Source organism: Sturnira hondurensis, unplaced genomic scaffold (genome assembly GCF_014824575.4).
Source record: "Sturnira hondurensis isolate 20B ecotype Veracruz unplaced genomic scaffold, ASM1482457v3 Scaffold0021143, whole genome shotgun sequence".
Taxonomy (NCBI): domain Eukaryota; kingdom Metazoa; phylum Chordata; class Mammalia; order Chiroptera; family Phyllostomidae; genus Sturnira; species Sturnira hondurensis.
In genome coordinates this window covers 23,604,166-23,616,418 of record NW_028093774.1, presented here as the reverse complement: position 1 = coordinate 23,616,418, position 12,253 = coordinate 23,604,166, and the positions used below count along the sequence as shown (strand labels likewise).

The following is a 12,253-nucleotide window of genomic DNA, read 5'->3' as shown; positions in this document are numbered from 1 at the left end:
CAGTATAAACCATTAGCTAAATCAGCGGTCTGAGCCACTCATCCCGGGGCCTAGCTCACCTTGTTTGGCCGTCTGCTGCTAAGGATCCAGTACAACGGTTCTTCCCAATGCAAGCCCCGCACGGAGATTCCATGGTAAGCTGCTTCCCCGCCAGCCACTCTCTCCCTCTTTCTTGGTAACAGACCTGATTGTCAGCTGCACCCACAGCACCCAGAACAAAATCCCCATCTCCCAGGCCTCTCCTGTACTAGCCATGGCTAGTGATCGATTGGCTCATTGATCACATGGTTATGTGATCGATTACATTTGGACCAATCAATGTAGGCAGCTGTGTTGTGCTGAACTTGGGGAGGTTAGTGGGCGAGAACTTGGCTACAGGAGTACCTCTGAGGTCTGCTCGCCACCTCCTCCTCCAGGCCTGCAGCTTAGACCAAAGCATAGCGTCTTGGACTGAAAGGTGACCCCCGAGGATACGAGTGCAAGACTGGGATGATGGAGTGCAAAATAGGGACCTGAGTCCCTGATGACACTGTGGAGATGCCCCAAAACCTCCAGACTTCTTTTCGAAGACAAATGAACATGTACCTTGTTTTCGCCAATGTTATTTTGTTTTTTTAGGTTATGTACAGTCAAACCTAAACACTGTCGATTATACGTTAACACAGGATGTCACATGCTACACAGATTCCACTGCCACTAAACCACACATGACTCTTTTCAAGTAGGTGACCAGGATGATAAAACATTTTAATAAACCGCTTTTTTTACTGAACCTTTTGTAACAGCTAGATGTTTATCACCAACTACTCTTTTTCTCCAACAAAGACATCCCCCATATATACATAATCTTTTCTCTAAAGGTTCAAAATCAGCTAATACATGTAGTTCACAGAATTCTGCCCTCACATGACACTGACCCAAATCCAACTCTCTGGAGCCCCTAATAAAGCCGAGCGAGATAGGCCAGTATCCCCAAGGTCTGCAAAGCACAACGAAGTTATGCCTCTCCAAATGGAGGCAACGAAGAGGCATAGCATTTTTGAAATGACTTCCAAGTCATGGACACACAGCAACAAAACAAGCACAACAGTGCCATCGAGGGCACACGGGCTGTGCTGTATACAATCCCAGGCGAAGAGCCACCCACAGACAACCACCAAGGAGGCCCCTGCCCACAGTGTGAGATTCGCAGCTGGCATCAACAGCAGCACCCACCATGCCGCCCAGGGGCTCCAACACGCTGCTGGACGTCCGTTATGCTGACGAGGTCCTTGAAACACTGCTCTACATGTAAGTCCAACACGCGCCACAAGGCGCACCTGAAGGCTCCCGCCCCCACCTGCCATCCTAAAACTCACTTGAGGATGCAGAAAGGACCAGGGCTTTGCTTCCTGGATGACAAAACGACACTCAGATCTCTTGCCATCGCCTGCTGACAGCAGGACCTCGACAAGTTAGCTTTTCCTTTCACAAGAGTTTAGGCTTTCAAACACAAATCTCATAAAAGGGAAAACCTTGTATTTACAGCTTGAAATTACACCTAAATTTAAAACTTCATGGAGGAAATTATTAAGTTTCCGCCATGACAATTCCATCATCCTAGCCCGAGTCTCTGTGGACTCAATATTTAAGGTTAAAGCACTTGACTCCGTTCTCCCAGCACGATAAGGATATAAGACAAAAGCAAATAAAGACAATTCAGCTTCTATATCATTGTCATAACAATACATCTTATTATTACCCCATCATCCAAAGCCATCTCTAGGTAGAAATTACTTTGAAAAGCGGTCACCAAAGTTTTAATTTACCTAGTACATTTAAAGAGCAGAATTTTGGAGGCTCATATGAGAATAATCATAGGGTGAAGAGAATAACCATGGAAGGAAAAGAGACACCAGGTTTTCCTTTATGGAACTTAAATCCTTCACATGCATTGTGTCTAAAATACATACCTAACGTTCCATACTCTTGCAAGAACGAATTAAAGGGGAAGAGAGTGCAGGTGGAAGAGATAAGGGTAATAAAAGCTACTCAAACTAAATTGGGAAGTATATCTGTATACATAAAAACCATATATGCTCTAAAAATGTCTGGAAGGAATGCCAAATATAAGTTATACTCCCTGAGGGAAAACCTCATAGGTTATTTTTCTTTCCTTTCCATTCATCTACACTTTATAATTTTCGTACAACAAAAACACTCACTACTTATATAATTTTGAATGCATTTTCTTAAACAGATTCACATTAGCATCAACAGAAAAGACTTTAGCCCGGAATAACCCGGAATAAAATGGAGCCTGAAGGATTTCTGGGCTCGTAGCTATAAAGGGGTACAGAGTGAAGTTCCTGGGCCCATACAACCCCCACAGCCCTAACACCCCCTCCCCAGACAGGTGCTCACAGTGATCTTAAGTACATACCATTTACCACACAGTGTAGCAAAGAGGAAACACAAATGACCACACGAAAGAAGCCTATTTCCAGTAACTGCTGATTCAGCCACGGAAAGAGATGGAAGTGTCTACCAACTCACCACTTAATTATGTCTAACACTCGCTTTACAACCCAGTTTATGGATTATAGATGTTTAATAAACAGTTCCTTCTCTGTGCCCTGCTATTAAACTCTAGGTAATTACGACAATTAATTAACACTACCCCTAGGCTATCGCAGCCCAGGTCCGTAATACTACCAGTCAGGTCATGCTCTCCAAGTTGACACTGTCACCTGAATCAGCCTCGCAGCTTCAACTGCATGCCTCCTCTCCTTTAGCGCCCCTTGTCTGGGGGGTACCTCTAGTCGGGTGTTTGGACAGAAATGCAAACAGGTGGCACAGGTGTGCTTCACCTGATGTTCCATGAAAGAGGAAATCCCTTTTTGTGATTACAGACACAGGTCCCTAAAAGGGAAAAATAAATCTATGCTGTTGTGCAGTGTTTTTGCACAGCACATCAGAGGTACACACTGCCGAACCTGCCTGCTAATGTGAGCTCAGAATTCCTCCAACCCCTCAGGTGTCTCATTCTTCTCTTCCTAAACCAATTTTGGAAGGCATGATTCTGGCCTTACATCTCAGCTCAAGGATGGAACGGTTTTAAGCAAGGAGTTCCACTGTCCACTAAGATTCCTTTAGGAATCCACTCCAACTGAAGCCACGGCCTGAGTCTGAACGTGCCCTCGAGCCCTCCAGCCCCCCGGCCCCCTCCCTTCACACTCACTGTTGCTGGACTTAAGGTCGCGGTGGATGATGGGGACAATCGCCTCATCATGTAAGTAGTTCATGCCTCTGGCAATCTGCACGGCCCAGTTCACCAGGATGTCTGGGGGGATCCTCTTCCCAGATAACACCCTATTCAAAGGTCCTCCACGAGCAAACTCCATGACCAAGCAGAGGTTGGGTTCCTTCAGACACACTCCTCTGAGAGCAATGATGTTTGGGTGCTTCAGCATGGCGAAGAGCTTGGCCTCCTGGCGAACATTCTCTATGGTCTGGCTGATGTCCTCATCAGGGTCGTGGCGAGCTGCTTTCACGGCAACCTCATCCCCTATCCAGAAAGCGCGATAGACCTTCCCAAAGCCCCCGATGCCAATAATCTCTTCCAGGGTTAGCTCCGCAAAATCAATCTCTAACACTGAGAAAGAGAAGGAAGAAAAAAAATCAAATCAAAAACATTCTGAAAACACCATCTAATCACCCATTTACTGGGATGGGCAAACATAGCAAGTGGTCTGTTCACTTGGCTTTTCTGTCTTCCTACTACAAGGTAAACTCCATAACAGCAGGAAGTGTGATAAACTTATTTTCTGTGGCAATATCCTCAGCAACTAGCACATAAACCTTGGGCTAGATATGGTGCTGCTATGTGAGCAAAGTGTGATTATATGTTTTTCTCATGAAAGCCCTGTTTTCTATCTTCTTAGTCTCACTCTCTCTACCTGACTTCCTCACGCTCATCTCTCAGGTCTCAGCTTCGACCTCAATTTCCTAGAGGAACTTTTCCTAACTCCCAACTAAATGAGATCAGGCCCCCATCAAACACTTCCATAGCAGTCTCTAGTTGGCAACAATGCAGTTACCATTACTTGTTCAATGCCTGCTGTGCTGCTGGACTGTGAGATCCGCCAGGGTGGATTCTGTCTGCCTTATTCACCACCATATTCATCATGCTGAATATTCAGCAGGTGAAGCAAAATGGATGTTGGTGGGGGGTGGGGTTGCATACCTCAGTAGGAAATAAACCAAACATAGATCTGAAAGGAAAAATTAAATTGGACTTCCTAAAACAAATACAGAGAATAGTATGTACTTTGGCAACACACACACACATACAGACAAAACAAAGCAAAAAGAACTTTCTAAAGAACTAAGAAAACAAAACTATGATTCTGAACTTTAGGCAAGACCAAAAGAGGAACTGCCCACGGCCTCCTTCCACAGCCAGCCTCATGATGATTCCACTCTCCACTCAGAAGCCAGTGGTGCTCCAAACTACGTTCTTGCTTAATTGTAGTGTTTCTGTCCTATTGGGGGTTGATGTTGACTTGTATTTTGTAGTGCAACTGGCAGTCTGTACAAAAAAAAAACTCTTAGGAAAAGTTAGCTGAACTGTCTTCAGGTATATAAAAAGTATAGCCATCTTGACTCCCAAAGGTCTGTGGTCAAGCTTATCACCCCATCCAGTCCTTTTCCTGAAGAATCTATGGTGCAGCAGGTCCTGCAGACTAGCAATCAGCATCCACTCTAAAATGCTTCTGGCATGCCTTTCAGGACTACAGATGCCAGAAAGCTGGAAACTACATTTCCCAGGCTCCCTGACAGCTGGAGTTCTGGATGCAGATTAGGTTCTGCCAATTAGATGCAGAAGATCATAAGGCAGAACTGAGATGGAGACCATCTTCTTGCTGCTTCTCCTAGCAAGCATGGCTGCGGGGAAGTGGGGTCTTTCTGTAATGGCACACCAGTGTCCGGTCATTAGCTCTGTGGATGTGGAGAGGCACGCTGCAAGGCCAGGCGGTTGCCTAATTGTGGACTGCAACAACCACCGAGTGTTCCCGAAGTGGACAGCTTCAATGGCAACGCCCGATTCTGTACCTCCCCACTTAGAGAAGTAGCAGCTTGCCTGGCGGGCCAGGTCTGCGATGTTCTGGGAGCTTTACCCACTTGATCATCCCTCCTCCCTATCCTTCCAATAATTTTGTAAACTCCTAATTTCCTGAGCTCCAGCACTTCCTGCTAAAAGAGCTTGAGTGTTTCTAGGTCCTGAAATGAAATCTGACATTACTAATATCTGCCTTATTGCAACCACATGAATGAGAAAAAATATGCCTATGCTAAAGAGAGATTAGAACCCTCTTGGAGAAATATACATCAGGAGTCTCTTAGACCATGGAGGAAAGAAGCATTCATTTTTTCTAAAAACTTTTATACATCTTATTTCTTTAACTGAATATCTGAATTCTTCTTAAGGGAATGAACCATGGTATTTTCTCTGGTACCCTGCCTTCTTCTCTTTGATCTGAAGCATAGTTGTGAACACATAGGAGGTATTTATATTAAATATTTATTTATATGCCTGAGGATTTAAAAGATGGGATTCTGAACCAGGGTGCTGAAAGGACAGCTCCTCTGGTGGCATTTTGCAGAAGATGGAAAACCTCTGTGGGGAAGGCAAAGCAAGTCTTGCTCTGGGTAGAACATTAATGCTCAGGTTTCTGCTACTTAGTTAAGAAAATATTATGACCAGACTTCAAGGAAAGTGTGGAACACAGCTTACAAGCAGATAGAAGACAGAACAGAGGGGGATGAGGGCACTGGAGGATCGCACTTTCTTTTCCCTTCCCTGCTAAGAAGTCCCTTGGAGTAAGAACTAGACCTTCAGTTGCACCTGACAGGATGTGGGGCTCTCCTTCCATTCCCTGCTCCAGTCAAGACCTGGTTTTAAGTAAGAATCAGGTCAAGTTGCACTCATCAGATTTCTCAGTTTCTGTGGAAGGACATTTCCAGGAATATCAGGAACAAAACCTTATTTCTTTCATTTTCAGAGTCAAGATGTTATTCCCTCCCAATAGTATCCTTGGAAATGTATAGGCATATTCTGGTAGGTTTTAGCAAACAAGTGGTACATATCTTACTCATTTAAAAATCTTAAGTACTTCAGAAAATGCACCCTTATATTTCTAGTGGGTGCAAGAAAAAAAGTAAATTGTAATAACCTTAACACCTGCCCTGCTTGAAAACAGATCTGACTCTCCTATAGGAGAAACTTTTAAAAATATGCATATATCTCCCAAGATGATAGATTTGGAATTACATTTTCCATCTTTTTCTAAAATGAGGAAGATGAGGGAGCTCATGGGCTATTTTTTTTTTTAAAAAAGACTATTTATTTCTAGAGAGAGAGAAAGGAAAGAAGAAGGAGAAAAACATCAATGTGTGAGAGAAACATCCAACAGTTGCCTCTTGCTCACCCCCAATCAGGGACCTGGCCCACAACCTAGGCATGTGTCCTGACAGGGAATCGAACCAGCAACCTCTTGGTTTGCAGGATGATGCCCAACCATTGAGCCACACAAACCAGGGCCCCTCGTGGGCTGCTTTTATTTGTCAGCTTCATGGAGAGCTCTACTCTCATATCTACTTTGAAGGGGATCAAAGTGCGATGTAAATGTCAGCTGATTTATAATATCACTATTATATTGTTCTTTGTCATAAGACTTAATCATTTCTTCCTCTTCTGCTTTGAATAAAATGTGAAACAAAATTTTCACTTTGAAAGCAGGATTTAAAACGAAAACAGAACATTATTACTCAATGTTTTCTGTTCACAACCTAATGTCACTATTCATGTCCCAAAGGGGAAGTTCAAAAGGGTAACTGGGGAAAAGCCACCAGTGGTTCACTTTCATGCCAAATCTTTGGAGAAAGGTTGTCGATCACCTTCAATTTCTCGGTGACGCTAACTGAACTGGCGGACATAGCGCACAGATCAGAAGCACACCAGTCAGCAACTTCCAGCATCCATCTTTATCAAAGTGCTGCATTGAAAGTATATATTTATACCACCAATCTCCCCTATGTGTGACTTATAACCACCTTCATACCTTATCGTTTCTCTATCCCTGGGTAATTAACACAGTCTCCATTTTCACTAGGTCCTCTGATTGGTTTTTGACTGGAACTATATTTCCTGAATTACCAAGAATTCATTCCAGTCAAGATCAGAACTCCTGGTGACGCTAAATAATTTACCAGAACCTTCAAATGCCACATGTTCATCAAGTCAGTTCTTTCAATAAGCACAAGGTACTTCCTACTTTCTCACCATCTCCATTCTAGGTATAGGAATCTACTCTATGTAAGGTAACTTTTGTTCCATAAAAATTAAGTCCTGGGCACCTAAAGGAGAAGGAGCATCTAATGTAGCACGCTGGACAAATCTGGCCTTCTTTGGCTGGGTTCTTTCAGCTTATGTGGTATTCACTCCTGACTGCTCTCACAGCACGGAGCCCCAGACAGTGAGGGAACTGAGTTCCTGCTCATGAGCCTCACACAGCCTTCTGCTCTGACATTAGCTGTTCCTGAAAAGCGAAAAGAAATCACCAACTTTGCTCACAAAACACCTGAAAATCTGACTTGTGTTTAAAACTACACTGCTTTCTAACACACCAGGTCACCCTTCCAATATTTTTTCCAGTGGGTGACCAAGTTCATCTTCAACACTATTTCAGACATTATGCTGCGACCCTTGGCCTTCATTTTCCCAGTACTAGTGCCGAAAGGATCTAACACCTAGAAACAACGTAAAGTGATCTGTTGCCTCCACCTACTATCAAATGTAGAAACAAAGTTTTTAACTTAATGAGAGGGAGAGAGAGAAGAAAAAAATTAAAAATTTGAACATTAACTTGACAGTCAAAATGCCAATAGAAAAACAGGCTAAGAGATTATGAATTTGATATTAAGTGATGGTATTTAATAAATGTTGTACGATAATAACACAATTGTTCAGGTGAAAATAAGTTACAAGGCCAGAAGGTTAACTGTCAGAAATGAAATTTTAAAACTAAATGTTTGAAGTTGGCCATTGGTGATGGTTTTTTTAATCAACTAAGATGCAAAATGTACAGAATATGGAATAAAGAATGATAAATATGTATTAACAATACTTTTTTAACAGAAATTACAGAAACCCTCAAATACAAAATAGTGCAAACTGTACCATGAGATGTCTACATCTTTCTGCTAAAACCACTTAGTATCATTGGTTAAGGGACTTTAATAGCAACTTAACTCCTTTAAAAAAACAAAGGAAATTTCATTACAGGGTGTGGAACTGGGGACGCCTGGGAAATCGGTGAAAACCAGGACACTGCAAGAAAGGCCCTGGAAGAGACCTCTGGGCATGAGTCCCCGGGGTTTAGCAAATACCAAATATAGGCAAGGATCTAGGGTGAGAAGAAAAGGAAAATGTATTGTCTTAACATCCTGGGTGCCAAGGGACTAGGATTTAGTCACTGTATCCTGACCTCCAGATCTCTCGTGGGAGAATGACACACTTTTCCTTCTCTAATCATTTCTCCTCGCATCACCTGCCCCTCCACACAACACACACCTTCTTAGCACATTATTCAGTGAGACTCCTGAAGGTACAACTTCTGAGTTACAAGATTAGGATCCAAGAAATCCACACGACATTTCAAAGACACTTCGTCCCTGAGTTCACACAGGCTTCCGGGACTTGTGAGCCAACCTAGCCCTGCGGGAGACAACCCCCATCTCCTTCAAAGCAAATGCCTTTAAGAGGCGGGGACAGCCGACGAAAAGGCCGGGAGGTCCCAGACTTGGGGACTAAGGTTACGACAGAAACCACCAGCTTGCCTGAAATCCTTCCAGATTTTCTTCGGGGCGAGGGGGTGGGGGGTGCGAAATGGGGAGATTCTCATGCTGGAGCTTCAGGAAGTGGAATCAGCAGTCGCTGCTGAGGTGGTCAGATCAAGGTTAAGAAGCCCAAGCGCTTGAGGTTCCAGGCGAGGCCTGCGGCGTCTCTATCTTACCCGTAGCACCCACCAAAGCCCCTGTGGCCCGAGTGCGCGCGCTCACATATCTACCCCCCAGATGAACTATTCCCCACTCTCAATCTAACCCTCGAGGAGGGCGCCTGTCTCCTCTCAACCACCCCCTCGATCATTCCCTCCTTCCCGCCGGGGTCCCGGGCCCCGCCTTCGCCTTACACTGAATGGGCGGGTAGCAACTGGGGTCCTCTCCGCCGGGCTGGCAGCGGCTGGAGAAGGCGCTGCGCGGGGTCACATAGTTGCTGGGGAAGATGCCCACCCGCTGGTTCAGCTGCCCAGTCCACCAGCCTTCGTCGCCGGACACCTGCGAGTCCTTGGACAGCACCTCCACCACGTCGCCCAACCGCAGGGTCAGTTCGTCCTCGCCCGCTGCCTCGTACTCGAACACGGCGGTCCAGTAGGGTAGCGGCGCGTCGCAGCCTAGCTCCCGGGGGGCCGCCGCCGCTTCCTCCTCCTCTTCCTCCTCCTCCTCCGCCCCGGCCCCGGCTCCATCCTCCCCCGGCGGGGCGGCAGCGGCGGCGCTCGCCAGGCAGCCGAGAAGCGCTCTGGAGGGCTCCATGGAGCGGCCGATCCATAGGGTGCGGGGCTGCCGCCGCCCGCAGGAGCCGCAGCCGCCTATTGTTCATGCGGCTCCGCAGAGCTGGGGGGACCCCCTCCCCCGACGGCGGCCGCAGGTAGGGCCCGGGATGGCTGAGCGGAGAGAGCGGGCTGCCGGGGGCTAGCGCGGCAAGTGCAACGAGCGCGTGTGCTCACCGCAGCATCGGGGCGCGGAGAGTCGGAGCCCCAGTCTGCGCGCTCACCCGCTGGGGGCCACCTGCCCACCTCCGCGTAGACTACCTGCTCCCGCAGCTGGTGCCCGCCGCCGCCCGCCAGCGGCCGCTCCCCTCTCCGCGCCGCGCCCCGCCCCCAGAGCCGGCCACCCGCCCAGGACCACCTGACGCAGGCCTGGCTCCGCCTCAGCCCTGCGGAACCGAAGGGCGGGGCTTCCCGGCACCCGGACCCGCCCCTGCTCCAACCCGCCTTTCCATTGGCCGCCGCCGACCCCACAGTGGTGGTTGGAGCACACAAGCTAGCCACCCGGCCCGCCCCTCTCCACCCTGCGCCTACGTCCACCGCCCCCCTCGTTCCCGCCCTCTTTTGCGGGCTCTCTCATTCTCAAACCCCAGTCACGCAGTTCTCTCTCCCATTGGCCAGCCGCCGCTCCAACCATTGGCCCGATGTACCTGTCCATTTCCTGGGAGAGTACAACACCTCCCAGCTGAAAAGAGGCTGCATCTTCATTGGGTGCGTGAGGAGGGATGGGTGGATCCTAAAAGGTAAAGCTAAGACTTCATTCATTCCAAAGAGGCTGGAGGATCCTCTTCCCTTTGTTTGCGGTGGACGGGTATGGGCTGTTAGGCGGCACCGGTGTTTTTCATCCTAGTTTTTGAAGGTGAGCAAAAGAGAAGGGAGCTGAGCTGCACCCCACGGAAGAGCTCCTTCTTCCCCATCTCCGTCTCTTACAGTTGGATTCTTCCCTCTTGGATTTGCCTTTGCCCAGGTGAATCAGCTTCAGCTCCCAGCGGACTGAGTTACACCCCTCCACCCCATCTCCGTAACCTTTCATTTTCTAGTTTAAGGCCCATTGGAATGTTTTTTAGAAACTTTAAAACTACAGTTCTCGCCTTTATGAAGAGGGCACACAGCCCTCCCTTTCCTGGGTGCCTGTAAGAAGAGATCCCAATACAGTGATTTTTAGAATTCAGAAAGACAAGACACCACCTTACAGGGACTTCAAACTGAGACCGGGAAAACTATGGCGAAATCGGCTTGGTCTCTCTGAAGAGACAACTATTTTACAATCGTGGGTTTCTTTCACCTGGGTGAACTGCACCTCGGGTCGTGGTGACCTACACAGAAATCAGGTTAAGACCTAAAGTAAACAAAAAAGAAGAAGGAAGAGAAGAACCACCGAAGTAGAACATACATACAAGATGAGACTGCTGTTCAAGACAATGCTGCAGTTCATGACCAAGGGCTGACCATTGTCTCCATATTTTTGTGATCCTCCGCTTCTCAAACATTAAGAAAAAATTAGATAGGTGGGCCCTACTATTTCTTCTACGCTTTAGTCCTATCGTAACAAGGAAGATTTCCAAATAGAAGGTTTTTCTGGCATTTCAAAACAACTCAATGCTGCAAGACCCAGTGCAATCTCTACCCAACTGCCTTGCCCTTTCCCCTTTAGTGGTAAGAATAGATACAATTTATTTAGCAAGATTTAGTGCTTCACTGAGTGTTTTTTATTTAATGTTATCAATAGTTCAGGTTAATTCTTGGACAAACTGTGGAGACAGTGGGGTGACTTGAAAAGATAGCAGGGCTGGCATCTTTGGCTCCTCTGCCAGCAGCTGCATGATCTTGGGGAAGTACTAAGGTTACAGTGCAGTGTGCTCATCCACAGAGTGAGCGGGTGGACTGGAGGGCCTGCTGTGTTCTTGTAGGCCCGACATTCTGCAGTTGCACACGAGTATGGCCGCACTGCATACCCACGCATTTGAGGTCTTGCAAAAGAGACGTTTGAGTGCTGTTCTGAAAAGTGTCCCAAGTAGGTATTGAGAAAGGACCCCGGGAGTCTACGGCCACACCACCCTGAACGCGCCCGATCTCGTCTGATCTCAGAAGCTAAGCAGGGTCGGGCCTGGTTAGTACTTGGATGGGAGAAAGGCCCTCGGAGTAGGTGCCCTAAAACATTGTTTAGATTCTTCTTGCTCATAGGTTCAGTGAACTGGGGAAGATATGGATGAGTCTTTGAGTCAATTCTCTAGGTTTTGTTTAAGACAAACTCTTCCACCCCCCCAAAGCAGAACAGAAGAGGTTAATGGAGATAGAGGTATTTTGTGTTTTTAAAAAGACCATAAGGAAAAAGTATTTCTTGATAAAAATTTATTTTGGAGATAAAAGGAATTTTACAAAATGGTGTAGACACACACAGAGAGAAACAGAAAAAGGACCACTAGAAAGATACAGAGAAAAATCTTCAGTGGTAGGTCTCTTTCAAGTAGTAGGATTAAGAGTAAGTGGACAGTTTTTATTGTCATTTTGTTTATTTGTAATTTTGTATGTGTTACTATATAGTTTTGTGGCTCTTCATTTCTCCTTTACCCAGAGGAGAATGGAAAAAAATTTCTTGATCCCTC

At 46.5% G+C, this 12,253-nt stretch overlaps 1 protein-coding gene across 3 annotated transcripts in view; it reads right to left on the bottom strand.

Moving 5' to 3' along the window:
* Positions 1-9,969, bottom strand: part of MAP3K9 (mitogen-activated protein kinase kinase kinase 9) — a 69,127-nt gene extending 59,158 nt beyond the window's left edge. For 2 of the 3 annotated variants that reach the window (XM_037031261.1, XM_037031259.1), the window contains exons 1-2: positions 9,234-9,958; positions 3,221-3,634 (exon numbers count right to left, since the gene is read on the bottom strand). In XM_037031261.1, coding sequence (XP_036887156.1) covers positions 3,221-3,634; positions 9,234-9,633 — 814 coding nt within the window. In that variant the 5' untranslated portion in view covers positions 9,634-9,958. Of the gene's footprint in view, positions 1-3,220; positions 3,635-9,233 lie in introns of all 3 variants that reach the window. The other variant, XM_037031260.1, reaches the window with a different exon arrangement.
* Between the last annotated feature and the right edge of the window lie 2,284 nt (positions 9,970-12,253).